The following is a 19806-nucleotide window of genomic DNA, read 5'->3' on the forward strand; positions in this document are numbered from 1 at the left end:
ATTCCTAATGGGTATGTAACGCATATATAGTGACATGCTACATCTCTAAAGTGGACCTGTCACCTGAATATGTCACCGTATATATGAGCAAAATATTACAGGGATAGGTCCTTTGTACTTTAAGGATCTGTTCACACGTACAGACTCGCAGCCGAAATCTCGAAGCAAATTTTGCAGCAAGATCAGCTACAGGTCAAGGTCCTGGCAGGTCCCAGTACTACATACTTGCAGCAGTCTGAAATACCGCTGAGAGTATGTAATGCAGCCACCCCCTTAACCCCTTCTGCTGCCGCCCGGCTCCTGCTCCACTGTCTGTATATACATTACCTCTCTCCTGCACAGGTCCCGGCATCCTGCTCTCCCGCCCAGCCAATCAGTGGCTGCAGCTAGGCAACACACTTATTGGCTGGGTGGGAGAGCAGGACGCCGGTATCCCGTGCAGCAAGGAGAGGTAATGTATAATGCAGACAGAGGAGTGGAAGCCGGGCGGGAGCAGAAGGGGTTAAGGGGTCTTTCAGACCGCTGTGAGTATGTAGTACTGGGACCTGCCAGGACCTTTACTCGTAGCAGATCTCGCTGTAAAACTCGCAGATTTCAGCTGCGAGTCTGTAAGTAAGCACAGACCCTTAGTCCAAACAGCAGCCCATAATATTGTGTTATCATGCTAATTAAGCTTAAAGGGGTATTCTCACTCAATAAACTAATTTAAAAAAAGGACTCGGATGCACTAAAAACCATACTCGCCTGTCCTGATCCCCTGCAGCTCCTGGTCTGATGGCCACCAATCCCTGTTGCATCTTTTGGTTTTTATTGTGCAGGTACTTCATTTGGTGGCCAACACCTTTCCAGCAGAATCTGTGCTAAATATGCAAAATGGCGCTTCTTCCCTTGTGAGCCCTGCCGTATGCCTTAATAGCAGCTTATAACCATATATGGGGAAAGCTTATGACCTGCTGGGGAAATTCCGGAACAAATTTTGGGATTCTTAAAGGGGTTTTCCAATTAAAACTTACTTATCCTCTATAAAATAGTGAACAAGTAAGAGATTGCGGTGGTCCATCTTCTGTTCCCCCCGGCGATCTCCAGATCAGCCCTTGGATCCATTGTTTTGAATAGAGCCGCTGCCAGAAAGAACTGAGGCTGTATTTACCTCTCTAGAGGTTCTGGATTTCCCCAGGGGGCAAGGAGGTCAGACCCCTGCAATCTCTTACTTGTTCCCTATCCTGTGGATAGAGACCAAGTAAGTTTTAATCGGAAAACCCCTTTAAAGCGTAACTGTCATGTTTTTTTTTTTATTGCAGAAATCAGTAGTATAAGCGATTTTAAGAAACTCTGTAATAGGTTTCATCAGCCAAAAAAGCCTCTTTCTGTACTCAAGAAGCAATTTCCCAGCCTCCCCCCCCCTGACTTCTAATCTGTGCATTATCAGGCAAACACGTCTTCATTACAGAGAAGCCAGTGAAGACGGGTTCTGCTCTCTCCATTGTAAGCCTATGAAGGGGGGAGGGGCTGAGGGAGATGAGGGAGCAGGAAGAGGTGACATGAAGGTCAGCTGTTTGTAGACTCTCTGGGCACCTAAACCGCTAAATTCAGGTGTCAGAAAGGTCAGTGCTTATCTATGAACTTACTGAGAGAAGATTGCAGGATGTTGTGCTTTGCAGAAATCCTCCGTGCTCAGTCACTCCTAACAGCCCCTCCCCTCTCCATAGCCACATAATGGAGACAGAAATCCTGCTTCATTTGATGTGAGGGGGGAGGCTGGGAGATTGCTTTTTCAGTACAGAAGGAAACTCTTTTAGTACATAAAACCTATTACAGAGTTTCTTAAAATCGCTTGTACTGTTGATATTTAACCTCTTAAGGACCCATGACGTACCGGCACGTCATGGATCACTGTCACTTAAGGACCCATGACGTACCGGTACGCGGGTCCTTTAAGAGGGCGCCGCGGACCGGCCGCATGCGATCGGGAGAGATGGCCTGCAGAAATACACTGCAGGCCATCTCTCCCTGTCGGCATGGGGGGTTGTTAACCCCCCCCCCCCATGCCGACGATCGCCGCTATTGGCTTATCAGTTCAGATCAGCCAATAGCGGCGATCGGAACATTTCCGGGTCATCGGTAACCCGATTTATACTTACTGTAAAAAAACACGTAAAAAACACTACATTACACTACACTACATTGAATAAAGTTTGACACTACACCACTACATACCCCATATACCAATCCCTATATAAAAGTGGCCCCCAGGGTGTTTTCGGCGTCAGAGGGATACGTTATTATTGCCTCCGACACCGAAACAGCCAGTGAGGATGAATGGGGGGATCCTTCGTTCCTCCATTCATCCTCATCATCCTCATCCTCCAATGACGTGTCTGGGGGTAGCGTAGCGTACGCTGCCCCCCAGACACGTCTTTTCCGTCAGTACCATCCAAATAAGAGATCACGGTATGGCGTAAAATTCTACACACTCTGTGAGCGTACCTCTGGGTACTCTTACAGATTTATAAGGCTGGGTTCACACTACGTATATTTCAGTCGGTATTGTGGTCCCCATATTGCAACCAAAACCAGGAGTGGATTGAAAACACAGAAAGGCTCTGTTCACACAATGTTGAAATTGAGTGGATGGCCGCCATTTAATAGCAAATATTTGCTGTTATTTTAAAACAACGGCTGTTATATTGAAATAATGGCCGTTATTTACTGTTATATGGCGGCCATCCACTCAATTTCACCATTGTGTGGACAAAGCCTTTTTGTGTTTTTAATCCACTCCTGGTTTTGGTTGCAATATGAGGACCACAATACTGACTGAAATATACGTAGTGTGAACCCAGCCTTAGGGTACGTGCATACTGCGGAATGGATAACCCTTCGTGCATTCCGCAGCTGGCACCCACCGGCGGACTGATGCGGGCGCGCGTCTCTGTCCGTGTCATGTTATGCATGGGCGGATTCCGTCGTCCATCCAAAGAATGAATACGTTGGACAGAGAGCGGAATATGACATGGACGGAGACGCGCGCCCGCATCAGTCCGCCGGTGGGTGCCAACTGCGGAATGCACGAAGGGTTATCCTTCACCATTCCGCAGTGTGCACGTACCCTTAGAGTGTATGTAGGAAGGGACACCCGAATCCAGCCCCAGATGCCCCCCCCCCCATCCTCTGAACAAGTGGGAAGATCGTCCGGGAACTGATCTTCCCACTGCTGGATAAAGGTCACCACCTGTACGGGGATAACTTTTATACCAGCACCCCCTCTTCTGGTCCCTCGCTGCCCTGTAGCTTGCGGCACGATCCGAAAATATCAGAAGCAGTAATAGCGCCCTAATATTTAGCAGCCATGGAGCGGACCCAGCGCTTCTGAATATGAGGGACCCCGTATCGCACCAGGACAACATTTTCCAGGTGACGTCCCGCACACTGGAAAACAGGAGACCCCAGAAGAAGTGCAGAGTGTGGCGTAACAGGGGGATCAGGAAGGACGCCATTTTCCAGTCTGACGCCTGTCCTGATCGCCACGGCCTCTGCATACTGGATCGCTTCAAGGTGCACCACACGTCATTGGGGTTCTACATTATCTAAATTCTGTCCCTTATTCCTATTTCAGGGGTCACATTGGTCCAGGGATTATTCTGATCGCCATTATGGAGTCGGGAAGGAATTTTTCCCCTGTGATGAGGCTACTGTCGTCTGCCTTACGAGGGTTTTTTGCCTTCCTCTGGATCAACACAGGTTGAGTTTGATGGACACCTGTCATTTTCAACCTTATAAACTAATAATTGGCCTAATACCCCTAAATAAATTAGAATGATCCCTTTTCCCCAGCTAAGTAGGTATGGCCGCCATTCCCATTAAAGGATGCCATGATGCAATTACAAAGCCTCTGTGCAGCCAGGACAGTAGAAACCCCCCACAAGTGACCCTATTCTGTAAACTACACCCCATAAGGAATCTAACGAGGGGGGCAGCGGGGATATGGCCCCCTGGTGACGGCCATATTTGGGACGTGAAAATGAAAAAAATTGTATTTTTTATTTTCACGGAACATGTTCTACACATGTGCCCGTCACCAGTGGGGTCCATATGCTCACTGCACCCCTTGTTAGATTCCTTATGGGGTGTAATTTCCAGAATGGGGTCACTTGTCGGGGGTTTCTACTGTCCTGGCAGCACAAGAGCTTTGTAATTGCGACATGGCCTCCATCCTCTATTCAAGCCTCTAAATGTCCCTTTGGTGGCTTGCCCTGTGCCCATAAGGCACATTATGTCCACATGTGGGGTATTTTCGTACTCAGGGGAAATTACCCTACACGTTTTGCGTTTATTTTCTTTTTTAACCCCTTGTGGAAATGGAAAAAAATCAAGGCTAGACCAACATTTAGTGTAATTTTTGTAAAATTTTTACTCTAAATCATTAATCTTGTCATGATTTTTTCATTTTCACAAGGGGCTAAAAGGTAAAAAAAAACACTAAATGTGTAGCGCAATTTCTCCTGAGTACGGAAATACCCCACATGTGGACATAAAGCGCCATGCGGGCGCAGGGTAAGCCTCCAAAGGGAAGGAGCGCCATTTGGTTTTTTGAGGCTGGATTTGGCTGGATTGGATTTCGAGGGGCCATGTTGCATTTAAAAGGCCCCTGTGTTGCCAAGACAGTTGAAACCCCCCACAAGTGACCCCATTATGGAAACTACACCCCTCAAGGAATGTAACAAGGGGTGTAGTGAGCATATGGACCCCACTGGTGACGGGCACAAATGTGGAACCATGTGGCGTGAAAATGAAATATTAAATTTTTTACACTATAATGTTGGTTTAGCCTTGAATTTATCATTTTCACAAGGGGTTAAAAGAGAAAAAAAAACACAATGTGTAGAGCAATTTCCCCCGAGTCCGTAAATACCCCACATGTGGACATAAAGCGCCATGTGGGCGCAGGGCAAGCCTCCGAAGGGAAGGAGTGCCATTTGGATTTTGGAGGTTGGATTTGGCTAGAATGGATTATGAACGCCATGTCGCATTTACAGAGCCCTCGTGCTGCCAAGACAGTGGAAACCCCCCACAAGTGACCCCATTATGGAAACTGCACCCCTCAGGGAATCTAACAAGGGGTGCAGTGAGGATATGGACCCCTTGATGACGGGCACATTTGTGCCGTGAAAGTGAAAAAATGAAATTTTTCATTTTCACGTCACATTGTTCCACATTTGTGCCCGTCACCAGTGGGGTCCATATGCTCACTGAACCCCTTGTTAGATTCCTTGAGGGGTGTAGTTTCCAGAATGGGGTCACTTGTGGGGGGTTTCCAGTGTTTTGGCAGCACGAGGGCTCTGTAAATGCGACGTGGCCCTTGAAATCCATTCCAGTGAAATCCAGCTTCCAAAAGCCAATTGGCGCTCCTTCCCTTTGGAGGCTCGTCCTGCGCCCCCTTGGGACTTTATGTCCACATGTGGGATATTTCTGTACTCGGGAGAAACTGCGCTACACATTTTGTGTCTTTTTTTTCCTTTTATCCCTTTGTGAAAATTAAAAATTGAAGGCTAGAACAACGTTTTAGTGTAAAAAATACTTTTGTCTTTTTTCACGCCACATTGTTCGGAAAATCTGTGAACCACCTGTGGGGTCCAGATGCTCACCGCACCCCTTGTTACATTCCTTGAGGGGTGTAGTTTTCTAAATGGTGTCCCTTTAGGGGTGTTTTTTAGGTTTTGGCACCCCAGAGCCTCTGCAAACCTGAAGTGGTACAGTCAGAAATGACCAAATATAACGGAGCCATTGAAATGCACTAGGCGCTCCCTTATATCTGATGCTTGTGGTTGCGTCAAATAGCGCAATACGGCCACATATGGGGTATTTATATAAACTGCAGAAACGGGGCAATAATTATTGGGGTGCATTTCTCTGGTAATAGGTTTATAATTATGAAAAATATTGGATTACAATAAAATCTCTGCACAGAAAATTAAAATTTTCAAATTTCTTACACACTTAGCTTTTATTTCTGTGACTCCCCTAAAGGGTTAAAACACTTTCTGGATATGCTTTTGCAGAGTGTGGGGGGTGCAGTTTCTGAAATGGGGTGCTTTGTGGGGCTTTCTAACATTCAGGCCCCTCAAATACACTTCCCACCTGAACAGGTCCCTAAAAATATCAGATTTTGAAATTTTACTGAAAATTTGGAAATTTGCTGCTAATGTTTTACGCTTTCTATTGTTTAAAAAAAATGAAAGATAGTTTAATAAATGCCGCAAGCATAAAGTAGACATGTTGCTAATGCTATTTAATATATAATTTATGTGATATAACCACTTTCTGTATACGCAAAAAAGTTTTAAAGTTGGAAAAATGCATTTTTTCACAATTTTTCACGCTATTTTGTTTTTTTTCATTAAGATTTGTTATAAGTATCGACTCCAATTTACTAGAAATGGGAAGTACAATATGTCACGAGAAAACAATCTCAGAATCAGCCGGATAGGTAAAAGCATCCCGAAGTTATTAATGAATAAAGTGACACTGGTCATATTCATAAAATTTACTCCGGTCCTTAAGGCCATTTCAGGCCCGGTCCTTAAGGGGTTAATGTTTTCAGAAAAATGACCCTGAAATGACAGTTACACTTTAAATCCCTATGTTTCTTGTGAAAATGAGAAATTTTAAGCCAAAAGTGAATGTTACTGGGAAAGATGTACTATATTTTTTCATTTTCATGACCCAATGCTAATTTTATATACTTTTTCTGTCTTTAGGAGACTTGATGCAGCGATCCTCTGATCCTTAGTATAATACACTATGAAGAGGTGAGTAGAAGCCTGGATGGCGGCGCGGCTGTGGATATTGTGTACCTGCATTTTGCTAAAGCGTTTGACACAGTTCCTCATGGACGTCTGATGGGTAAGTTAAAGTCTATCGGTTTGGAAAGTTTAATGTGTAACTGGATTGAAAACTGGCTTAATAATCGTACCCAGAGAGTGGTTGTCAATGACTCCTACTCCGAATGGTCCCCGGTAATAAGTGGGGTACCCCAAGGGTCAGTAATGGGCCCTCTTCTGTTTAACTTGTTTATTAATGATATTGAGAATGGAAGTAAAGTTATGCACCTGGGTACTAATAACCCGCATGCATCATATGTCCTGGGGGGAGTTACTCTGGGAGAGTCGCTGATGGAGAAGGATCTGGGTGTACTTGTAGATAATAGACTACAGAACAGCACACAATGTCAGTCAGCTGCTTCTAAGGCCAGCAGGATATTGTCATGCATTAAAACAGGCATGGACTCTCGGGACAGGGATATAATATTACCGCTTTATAAAGCTTTGGTGCGGCCCCATCTGGAGTATGCTGTCCAGTTTTGGAACCCGATTCATAAAAAGGATGTTCTAGAGCTGGAGAGGGTACAAAGACGGGCAACTAAACTAATAAGGGGAATGGAACATTTTAGTTATGAGGAGAGATTAAAAGAATTACATTTGTTTAGTCTGCAAAAGAGACGTTTAAGGGGAGATATGATTAATTTATTTAAATATATAAATTGGCCCCTACAATCAAATCACAGTGTTGCCAATGGGTGACAGGGAGGGGGGAGGCTCTTCCTCTTATCAACCTCATAGATGATTTCTACCTTATGGGTGAGCTCAGAGGTGAGCAGTCATGTCCACTTACTGCTGCTGCAATTTCAAAAAGTGGGTGCAGGTCTTGAGGTTTTGTGACCTGTCAGACCTACTAAGGTACTTCTGACTCCTAGGGAGGATATCGTACATACTCCAATCAAAGTAGTTTCCACTTATTTGAATCTGGATTATAGAGACCCAGAGAAGAAGAAAAGTGGGACTTGCACTTTGGACCCTGACCAGTCTTATGTATTCACATCTTTCCAGGTTAGAGCAGTGAGTTACAAAACAATGTGAAAGATGTTATGAATAAATCAGCTAAATGGATGCATTATACAATTAAATATTTCAAATGTATAAGCATTTCTGATACTTTACTGTTTGAGAGATATACACTTACTACTTCCCCATGTGCCTGCACTGTTGTGATGACTTGTTGTCCTTGATAAGGCCCACTAAGGTCATGCTCAGCTCAACTGCAATCTCAAATAAAATAGAACTGACCATTCCTTAAGAGTGTATTGGAAACGCAAAAAATGTCATGTAATAAATTTATCAAAAATCAAATAGTAAATGTAGAAGCATTAATAACACACCACAGGGCCTTTGTGGTCTACAATACTCCAATAGTGAAATATATATGATATATTGGTCCCACTCAGGCAATCAGTGACTGCGGCGGGGCCTGCACTGATTGGCTGATCGGGACAAATAAGAAGCTGGGAGCCTCACATGCAGCCACCGCCTCAAGCAGGTAATGTACTCGCAACAGAATGAAAATTCCGCTGTGGGTATGTTTACCAATTGAAGTGACAGTACCAGGATTCACAGCGGATTTCGCTGCAAATTCGCAGCATGAAATCCTCTGCAAATCCGGTACGTCTGAAGCTACCCTATAGGCAAGGGTGCCTCGCATCCTGTCGCTTTCCTGGACCATTTTTGGTAGGTATAAACTAGTGCATACTAGGGATACACCACAAGGAGATGCACTATTTAGGAGATGCTCTAACTCTGTTGTCTAGCCATTCATCAATGTTACTCAGATCCTTACGCTTTTCAATTTTTCCTGCAGGAACTAATATATCCCATGCCATTGTCACAAGCAATGTTATTCACCTGTCAGTGATGTAATGTACACATGCTTTTATTAACTGGCTAAAATAGCAAGCAGAGAAGAGTCATTTAGTTTACTTGTCCTTTAGGTCCCCATTTATTGTCAAATTGTTTCAGACTACGATTTGCCTATATACTAATGAAAAGTAATAGTTTGACTTGTCCATATATTAATAAGACATCTACATTGAAAATGGCGCCCGTCAATTATACTGCATATATTATTAGGTATTGGCATGTCTCTGGCACCTGCATGTTGTCGTGTTGTACTGTAGCTGGTTCAACGTGGTGAGGGGCACAGTTGGCAATTGTTAATTAGTGATCGATAGATATTGTAATGTGTGACTATTGATATCATTTTACATACTTTAGCATTTTAACTGTAGCATTATGTATTAATAAGACGAGAGGGTATAATTGACGTGCGCCATTTTCTTGGAGCTCAGGGATCTTATCCACCTACAGTATATTATTTAGTATGCCATTCTGTGCAACTCTGTATCTATTGCAATTCAGTGCACCGTTCAGTGTCACAGGCATAGTATAACAGCTCTGTAGCAAGCTCTGTATGATTATTATACACGGTGACCATGTTTCTGTGGCCTATGTCTTGGATACATTCGGAAGCTACTTCTCCATAACTGTATAATGTAAACTTTGCCCTGTAGCTAGCAGGTTTGTGAGTCAAAATTCAGGTTGTCAGCGATTGTCCACTCCATCTATTCCCTTTATATAGAGGGCGACATCTCCTTGTAGACTCTTATCTTTGGTCTCTAGTGTTTTAGACTCTGGAGCATGTACCCTATACACAAGATGGCGCCGGTGTTTGGTTCAACACACAGTGTTCCCCTGCACATGGTATGTAATTATAATATGATTGTTTCTGGGGGTTGTCTTTGTAATTGGGGCTCTCATATATATATATATATATATATATATATATATATATATATAATTGTAATTGGGGCTCATATTATATATATATATGTATGTGCTGTTATACTACTGCTACTCACATCCCTGAGGAAGCCGGGTACAGTGGAACGCATGGGTTGTTTTTGCTGCTCCCACCTGACCAATCCTTTTATCTACTGGATCGCACATGGTGATATTGTTTTCAGTACACTTTTCATTTTCATTATTAGTCACTGCATTACCCATTATTTTTGTAATAGTTTGGGGGATTTTTTCTTGCATTGCACTCATGTGCTGAGGTAGGGTGTTGAGTCCAGGCTGGGATGCCAGCTGGACCAAGGATGACATTTTAGTGTTTTTAATGTTGAGTGGCATTTAGGGTTTGTCTCCCTAGGTTTACTGCTCCTGTTTTGTATATAATTTGTGTACTGTAAGACTGTTTCAATAAAGATTTTTTTTCTTGATGTGCTACCTTTTTGTGCATATGCTTTTTCGTCATAGTCCTTTTGTGTTTCTCATATACATTGGTTTAGCACTCAGGTTATAGGGTGGTGCCCACTATACTCTCTGGTTTGGCAGTACTGCAATGAAACTCCAACATGTGTGAACATACCCCAAATTTCACTGCAGACTTCATCAGCGAAGTTGCAGCAGCTGCTTCTGGCCGGTCAGAGAAGGTGAATCACTCGGGATTGGGGGGTCCAGCCAAGCCTCCTGTGAGGTCACGCATTGCCCCCTGTCTGCATCATCAGCCTGTCCTCAGCAAACACACACAATGTGAGACAGATGCATGGAATCTTTGTCTCCTAAGGTGGGAGAGCAGTGGGAGCAGGTGACAAAGTGGATTGGCACAGAGGCCATTTTTCTTCACTTCCTGGATTTCTATCAGCTACCAGTGTGGCAAAACCGCACAGATATGGTAATGCATTATACAGACACAGCTATATAACTTTGAATGTACTTTTAAAAGAAAACAAGTTTTCCTTATGTGGAGTTCCCCTTTAATACAAGCTACTCCAGGTCTGACTTCTCTCAGTCATCTCTGGACCCTCATCAGCATTAAAGGGTTCCTTGAAGCAATTCCTAATGGCTTACTCAATAGTCATTCCTAGACATTGGAAGTCCACTACTGCCCCGTTTGGGAATGTATGATTAAAGTCAAACACTTTCAAATGCAAATTGAGAATCTAATAACAAAAGACACAAGACAATGGACAACTTAACTCATGTATGGATTTGTGGATTCAGTTTCAACATGGTGACATTCTGCCCCAATAGTTGGAAACCTGAACATTCTCAAATATTTCAGTATATACTGACTGTTTAAAAACAAAGCATGGATAGCTTCCTTTACTTCTCCCAGACCCTTCCTCCTTCCAACTTTTTTAACTTGCCAGTTTTATCTCTTCTCATTCTTTTTACTTTCTCTCATATTTCATAGTTGTTACTTACAGGGATATTGTTCTTTACCAGATTACCTATTCATACTGTTGACAACTGTAAAATGTTTATCTATTTTTTATTGATATGCCAAAAAACACTGAAAGCATTATAACTATGTAGTTTAGTAAATGTAACCATTGATAAAAATGCCACATAATACAGCTACCTCTATTTATTATATATAACTTTAAGATGCTAGTGGTGCTCTGTATTATCTGTCTCTGTAGTAATACCAATAAAGAACCACTAGATGGTGCTGCAAGCATTTACTGGTTTTCTGAGAGTGTTTTGAAATCCCTGAGTTTTTCATAATACTTAAATAACATAAATAGTAACTAAAACATATTCCATTTTTTATTTCTTTAATTAACAAATCAGCATGCATCTCTGGGCATTTGCGACACTGATTTTTTGTTTGTTTATTTTAGCATACCAAAGCCTCGTTCACACACTGTATTTTATGATTAAACAACGACATTGTTGCATGTTTAATTACAGTGGCTGATCGCATTCATTACTATAGAATCCTGGCTAGAGTGTATACACACTGTATACACTCGGGACAGGATTATGTGCAGCCACACAGAGACATGTCAATTTTGTGTGGCTGCTATTCAGTTAATAGCAGCCACACAAAATTGACTGTGCAGACAATGTAAAGTGTGACTACAGCCATACTTAAAATTGTCTACTATGGTTAATTGGAACGCGGGCACACCCCAATGTGCCCGCATTCCAATTAGAAAAAGGGATGTTCATCCAGCCGGTACTGCAGTACCAGCCATGGTGAACTTCACAGACAGCGTGCGTTCTGTGACATGGCCGTGTCACAGAACAGCCACTTTGATACAGCGTCTGAATGTGGCCCAATGCTGTGTTATAGACTGACAGCTGTAAGTCTCATAAAACAAACCTTCATACTGGAAAACAGAAGTGATGCTGTAAGAAAAAAACTGTGATGTTTAGCTATTATGTGGCAGAAAGAGAGAACACTTTCAAATGGATGCTTTAAGATTTTATTTATTAAGATTTATTTTAGCGTTTGGCTTGAACTGGAGGAAGTTGTGTTCTTGGGTTCTCAGAGGATTTGGCACCTTTACATGACCACAGCTGTATAACCTAAACAAAGGAAACATAATTAAAAGTAAAAAACCTTAGAAAATAAAATTCAGATCACTGTATCTAAACAGTTTATACCTGATCCATTGGGCCAATCAGCACCCCAGGTTGTTACGGCAGCTTGTGATCTATGTCAGGCCTTGGCGCCTACCATGACATCTCTGCTGATAGAGTCAGACTTTACCAGCAGAGGAACAAACAGATGTGTGCATTACACTGATCTGTTATAGGCAATCAAATGATTCCTCCTAATTACCACTATTGTCACAAGGAAATATCAATGGACATAAATGTATGCCATGGAAGTCTGTGCCTTAACATCGCATGGCATACATTTGCGCCCTTATATGCAGGGGCTTGGCAATCTCTTCACATAGAGACTTTCACAGGCAGGCTCTATGTGAAGATCAGTGATAACACAGATCAGAGCTATGACATAGCCCATCCCACAATAAAAGTTAAAAATTACCCCCCCCCCCCTTTACCATTTTATATTTAAAACACCTAACAATAAATAAATAAACATTTTGGGGCTGATTTACTATAGTCTTCCCAGCAGCAAATTGTTAGGTTTTTGTCATTTTTGTCTATTTTTAGTTAATTCAGACAATAAGTAAAGGTGTGCAACACAGTTTGTCAAAAAACCTGACAAACCCCTCATTTTTGTCCTAAAGCCTGCCAGGTGGGCGAGTCGTGTGTCATGGGTGTGTCCTTTTAAAACTTTTAGAGTAGCAGGATGGTCAGTTTTTGTCCTGTGAAAAACCTTCCAGAATTACATAGGGCCTGTGGTGTAGCTATAGGGGTCGCAATGGTCGCCAGCTGCCCCCCCCCCCCCAGCTGCCCCACTACTTTCTGTCACTCTGCAGTTCTCCCCAGTTGGCTGTGAAAATCCCAGCCATCTGGGAGAACTGCACTGCCCAGATTGCCAGTCCATGGGGGGCCGCCTGGGCTGTAAAAGTGCTGCCTCCCTCAGGCCCCATGCTTCCTAAGCAGGCCTCTCTGAGTGCTGACAGCCCGACCCTGATGCTGGTGGAGGAGGAGGAGGAACATGCTGCTGGAGGAGACCTGCTGTGCAAGGTTTACTGTGGCTGCCAGTCCCAGAAGGGAACAGTGGGGAGAGAAGACAGTATACAAGGGGTTACTGGGCAGTCCAGGAGGAAGCCCCGCCCACACACTGCCCAGCAACAGACAGGAGAGAAGAACTATGTAAGTGCCTCAGTGTACAGTATAAAGCATGTTTGTGTGTGTATGTGTCTCTGTATGAGTATATATGTTCCAGACTGTAAGTGCCTCAGTGTACAGTATACAGCATGTATGTATGTGCATGTGTCTCTGTATGAGTACATATGTTCCAGACTGTATGTAAGTGCCTCAGTGTACAGTATACAGCATGTTTGTGTGTGTATCTCTGTATGAGTATATATGTTCCAGACTGTAAGTGCCTCAGAGTACAGTATACAGCATGTATGTGTGTCTCTGTATGAGTATATATGTTCCAGACTGTAAGTGCCTCAGTGTACAGTATACAGCATGTATGTGTGTGCATGTGTCTCTGTATGAGTACATATGTTCCAGACTGTATGTAAGTGCCTCAGTGTAAAGTATACAGCATGTGTGTGTGTGTGTGTACTGTATGTGTCTCTGTAGGAGTATATATGTTCCAGACTGTATGTAAGTGCCTCAGTGTACCACATGTGTGTGTCCCAGTATGGCTATATATGTGCCTGACTATATGGGCCTGTGTATACTGTATGTAATTGTATGTGTCTCTGTATGTATGTCCATGTCTGTATGTGTATATGAGACTGTATGTATGTGCCTTGGTGTATAGCATGTGTGAATGGGTATATATATGTGCCTTTCTCATATATAAAGACATATTCACATAGAGACACACATGTATACACATATATATATGTGTGTGTTTGTATATATGAGACTGTGTATATGGTTGGCTTTTCATTATTTGCCTTTATATAATGGGTTTTATGCTTTAAGTGCCCACACAGAGCAAAGGCGGAAATGCAAGTGGAGCGTGCACCGCAGATGCCGCTTGATGCTGCCTGTCCCATTGATTCAGTGGGATCACGCAGACATGTCAATTCTTTAAACAAAAAGTAGAGGCGCAGAAGAAATCCTATTGAATCAATGGGACAGCCTCTGACTGTGCCTGATCAGTTGGGATGGGGGATGGGGGTTGCCCAAGTTAAAATTTGGTCATGTTGCTGAAAAAATTTTATTAAAACTTATCGAAAAATCCCATCTTAGCAAATGTGGCACAGACCAAAAAAATTACAGACCATGTCACAGAAGTGAGCCCCCGCACAGAACATAGCAATGCACAGATTTTTTTTTTTTATAGTAAAACCAAACAAATACCTAGGTTTCATTTAGTTAGATTGGTACTGACATGGAATAAATTCAGTATCTCAGTTTTACAGTAAAACTCATAATTGCATAGCATAATTGCATTTTTCAATTTTTCCCCTGAAATCTTTTTTTCTGCCTTGGCAATATATTGTCATTTATTAAAAGATCCTAGTCTTACCCCACCAATTCTGGACAGGATCTATACCTTTGTGATGACCTTTGTTTTTCTTGTGGTAATCCTGGGATTGGATCCTTGCTCTTGCTGCACATAGGTTGGCAACTCTGGAAACGTTATACTCTGAAGCTGATTACATAATATAACTGTTAAACTCTCCACCTCTGCTGCTAACCATAAGGTAATACGTGCACTTATAGATCAGTAAGTTTTAGGTTATTGTTCTGTATATTATGTGCATCTTACAAATTCCTTCTATTGTAATAGGTCAACAAAATGCAAGCTAAAAATATCCTCCTTTTACAAGGGGTTTTCTGAACTAGACATTTACTTCTGTTAGATACAGCAACAATTTCTTTTTGGATATACTGTACTTGCATACCTCTGAAGCTCCTCTTCTGAAGTGTTGGCCAAGAAAAATGTATACTAAGCCATGCAGCAAGGGCTGCAGGGGACATCACTTACTTACCAGCCCTGCTCCCCCACCGCTGCCAGATCCTGGGCTGCCTACTCTCCGCTGCTGTCAGTGTTGTCATAACATCCGATGACATGCCACTCCCACCGGAAATAGCCACTCAGCATAGAGCCTATGCTGACCAGCCATTTCCTAAGGGAACGGGATGTGGGTGGATGTTATGAAAACACTGATAGCTGTGCAGAGTAGACGGCTGGGGATCCGGCTGCAATGGGGGAGTAGTATAACTACTAAGTATGAATTTTTCCTAGACATCCCCTTTAAGTATTTTTTTACCTGATATCTTTTATTTACCACATTGCTCTAAAAGGAGTCTGGTTCCTAAAAGTATATTTTTCCAGCGTGTATTTTGGTTTGTATTAAGCACCAAAATTACACTTTTAAAGCAATAAATAATTGCTCCATTGATTTCACCTTTAAATACACACCATCATTTCTGGTAATTTGTTTTAATCATGGGGAAAAAAAGAATCAAAATGTCCATTCCTCACATTTATCAGACACATTCTGCATTTCATTGAAAAAAACCTATTACATGTGAAATCAAATATGTAGTGCATCCTTTTTGTGTTACTAATAAGTCTCATCTATTGCTCAGTGAAATGTGCATGGTTTACAAATCATTCGAGATGAGTGTACATCGAGCACGCTCAGGTCCAAACCCAAATGCTCTGCATTTGGTTACAGGTGGCTGAAGAAGTTGAATGCAGTCATAGGGAGTCCTCAAAAGCATAGACACAGCCTATGGTTGGCAGGACAAAGATCCAAAATCTCTTTGCTCCATCAGAGTACTGCAATCAGTCATTGAGACCCACCAATAACCTATACAGTCGCAGGCAGCATCATGCCATTGATTACAAGAGGACACTCTTTTCTATCGCACTCTGGAGTTCTAGTGATGTCATTTGTGAGCTTGCAGAGTGGGGAGGAAAGGGAGACACCGGTGGACTGTGGTGGAGCCAGGTGGTGAGTATGGGTGTTTTTTTACATATGGGATTCTACCTGGGGGGGGGGGAGGAATACCATTAGACCGACCAATGGTGGGAGAGGGAACAGAGGAGGCATAATACTATATGTGCTGGAACCCATGGCAGATGCAAAAAATAAAAGCTAATGACTCTGATCACAGATGTCACTTGTGAGTCACTGGCTATATAAACTAGTATCTAACAATAAAAGGTCACTGCATGGGGAAAATTGGTCTTAGTACAGTATTAGTGCTTTAAAATGACTTTAAAATTAGTACAGTATAACACTGATATTGGCATACTGGATTTGTCAGCAATTAACAAACCTCATCCACATCCTGCAGAATTATACCCCAGCGTGCCATCTATTCTTGCACCCACTACTCTTAACCTGTGCAATGTAACGATTGTAAGCAGCAAGAGGCCTGCTGGGATCACCGAAGGAGCCCAGTGATTCGGTATCAGTAGTTTCTGCTGTTTTACTGCCTCTGTTAGAGCCCAGGAGCCGATCCTGTACCTTTCTTACACATATCTCAAAGTAAAAGTGTGGTTCGTCTTTACCAAGCTACATAAAACATAAATTAGCTTCTTTAGCTTGCCTTGCACATGGGCATTGTTCTGAATACTGCACCAGATTCTTTTCCACCTAATGGTTTCTTCTCTAGTGGTCTATTTATAAACTATTGAAGAAGAAAAAAAAGTTTTAAAAAAAGTAATTTAAAGCTATTTTTTTTTTACTTTAAAATTGTGATTATTGAGTTTCAAATAGGAAATAGTTGACTGTGTTGTATACAACAATGCTGCTGGGAGCATTCCGTTTCCAATGGGCGCCTGAACAGGGAGTGCATAAGCAAGATTTTGAAAGCATATCCTGCTGCCAGGGAAGAATAATAGTTACACGTAAAACCATTTTCTACTGTGGATAGTCCCTTTTCTGTTGGCAATATGCCTTGATAATAATATGCTGATTACAGGATATCCCACTGCACAGTATCAACCTATTCCCTGTTATTACGTTGTAAGTGGTGTCAATGCTAGGTTAAAGGGGTTGTCCAGCGAAAAAAAAATTCTTTCAGATCAACTGGTGTCTGAAAGTTATATAGATTTGTAATTTGCTTCTATTTATAAATCTCAAGTCTTCCCATACTTATTAGCTGCTGTATGTCATGCAGGAAATGTTTCATTTTCAGTCTGACACAGTGCTCTCTGCTGACATCTCTGGCCAAGACAGGAACTTTCCCGATTAGGAGAGGTTTTCTATGGGGATACATGGAAAACCGAGACAAGAGTTCCTGTCTCGGCCAGAGATGTCAGCAGAGAGCACTGTGTTAGACTGAAAATAAAACAACATTTCCTGCATGATATACAGCAGCTAATAAGTATGGGAAGACTTGAGATTTTAAAATAGAAGCATATTAAAAATCAAAATAACTTTCAGACACCAGTTGATCTGAAAGGAAAAGATTTTCGCTGAACAATCCCTTTAAAGTGACTCTGTACCCACAATATTTCCCCCTCAAACCGCTTGTTCCTTCGGATAGCTGCTTTTAATCCATGATCTGTCCTGGAGTCCGTTCGGCAGGTGATGCAGTTATTGTCCTGAAAAAAACAACTTTTAAACTTGCAGCCCTGTGTCAAACAGGCGTGGCCTAGAATGTCTGTGCATTAGGCTGGCACAACCTCTCTGGCCCTCCTCCCCGCCATCTTTATCATTAGGAATGCTTTAGCCAGGTATTCTCCTATTCCTCACTTGTCAGAACATTGCACAGGTGCCTTAACGATTCAGCCCATGTGCCGTGCTCACACAGGTGATGAATAGTAGAAAATCTGCCTGGAGCATTCCTAATGATGAGGAGGGAGGGACATAGAGGTTGTGCCAGCCTAGGGCACACACACTCTAGGCCAAGCCAGTTTGGCAAAGGGCTGCAAGATCTTGGATTAAAAGCAGCTATCCGAAGGTACAAGCGGTTTGGGGTGGGCAGATTGTGGGTAGACCTTCTCTAGAATTTCAAAATGCTGCAGGATTCTATTGTGTATGGTCCCAAGGCAACATGCACCAATTTAATTATCTGTTGTTCTTGAAATTTCTTATATCTACCTCAACTTTACTGAAAAGTGTCAACAGACAGCAATATGACCAGGAGGAGTCTTAATATACAGAAAATTTAGTAAAGGCATGCACAATTCCTTGGCCCATAGTATTATTATATATGTACACTATCCATGAGATGGTACAATGAAGAAAAAATGTACCTAACATATCTAGCCACCTGCTCAAAAAGTTCTAAATTAAAAATAAAAAAATTTCGGGGAAACTGACAACACGAATATGCTATCCACTTACCTACTGAGCAGGCATCCTGAGGAGATACTAGCCACTTCTTTATATGATCTGACATCTTAGAAAAAGAATTATCTTTATTCCGGGCTGACAGTGTCACTGTCTGTGACACTGTGTGCACCCGCACTGCTCATCTGCCACCACTGTGTCTTAAAGCCATCCCCACCTCCTCCAGTATGATTGACAGCCAATTCACGTTTGCCTGTGCGGGATTTCAATGTGAGCCAGCTATCAATCATTCTGTAGGAGACCGTAGTGACTGAAAACACAGCGGTGGCTGAAGTGTGGGGGCGGACAAAGTCAGTGTCACAGACCCGCCTCTGTGACACTGTCAGCCCAGAATAAGTATGCTTTTTTCTGAAAATGCTGGATCACACCAAGAAGAAGCTACATATGGGATGGACACTAAGTAGGTAACTGGCAGCATGGATCAATAAATGTGCTGTCAGTTTCCCTTTAAAGTAAAATACATAAAAAGTGATATTTTATTAACAAATAAATGAATACTAACTATTGCAATATTGTAAGTATATTCCATGTTTTAGAATAGAAACCTACCTTAGGATATGACAAAGCTTTAAAGTATTTTACTTCCAAAGTTGGTTCTTTAAGAATCTCCTGATTCATTATTGGATCCAATTTTTTTATTGACTTGAACCTAGGTTGTTTTTTTTCATTCAATAAAACATAATATATTAAGGAACAACATTATAAGATGGGCGGACTAAAAAGTTCTCCAACATTTAATAGTTAAAGTAGAAGTAGTTACATATATAGTATTGTTACAATGTGATGTCTTGCGCGCCTCTGCTCTCCACTCAAAGAATTGACATGTCTATAACATTCAAGAGTCCTAGAATCCGAGACTCTTCCCCTCTATCTAAATACCACCTAGCACCTAAACTGAAAGGAGGAACATACCCCATTAGCCCCCCCATCTACACTGCCGCATAAAAACTTTCCTTTTGGACTTATTGGAATTTATTCTAAATGCATCTTTTTGGAATATAAGATCCTAACAAACAATTCACCTCTCATGGTCATAGATAAGAGGATGTTCATAGTTCTTCTTTTTTCCCAGTACATTTTCTTCAGTGTTTGTCTGAAAAGGCATCTCAATGATATCACATGGTAGGATAAATTCCTTCTGACTGGTTAACTCATAAATTCTTTTCTGTCCAAAGTAACCAATATAATGTCCATTTGAAGCGTGCCAGAGTCTGCAGGTAAAATATGGAAAGGTTTTGTAAAATACGAATGTATAATAC

General features: G+C 42.1%; 1 protein-coding gene across 5 annotated transcripts in view; it reads right to left on the reverse strand.

The window, feature by feature from the left end:
• Nucleotides 1–12097: 12097 nt before the first annotated feature.
• WDR64 (WD repeat domain 64) overlaps nt 12098–19806 on the reverse strand; it is a 57413-nt gene continuing 49704 nt past the window's right edge. For 4 of the 5 annotated variants that reach the window (XM_069962076.1, XM_069962075.1, XM_069962074.1 and 1 more), the window contains 5 exons: nt 19570–19758; nt 19097–19196; nt 16797–16877; nt 14785–14883; nt 12098–12209 (listed from right to left, as the gene is read on the reverse strand). In XM_069962076.1, the coding sequence (XP_069818177.1) occupies nt 12126–12209; nt 14785–14883; nt 16797–16877; nt 19097–19196; nt 19570–19758 (553 nt within the window). In that variant the 3' untranslated portion in view covers nt 12098–12125. Of the gene's footprint in view, nt 12210–14784; nt 14884–16796; nt 16878–19096; nt 19197–19569; nt 19759–19806 lie in introns of those variants that run through there. The other variant, XM_069962077.1, reaches the window with a different exon arrangement.

The sequence above is a fragment of the Dendropsophus ebraccatus genome, chromosome 3, assembly GCF_027789765.1.
Source record: "Dendropsophus ebraccatus isolate aDenEbr1 chromosome 3, aDenEbr1.pat, whole genome shotgun sequence".
NCBI lineage: Eukaryota > Metazoa > Chordata > Amphibia > Anura > Hylidae > Dendropsophus > Dendropsophus ebraccatus.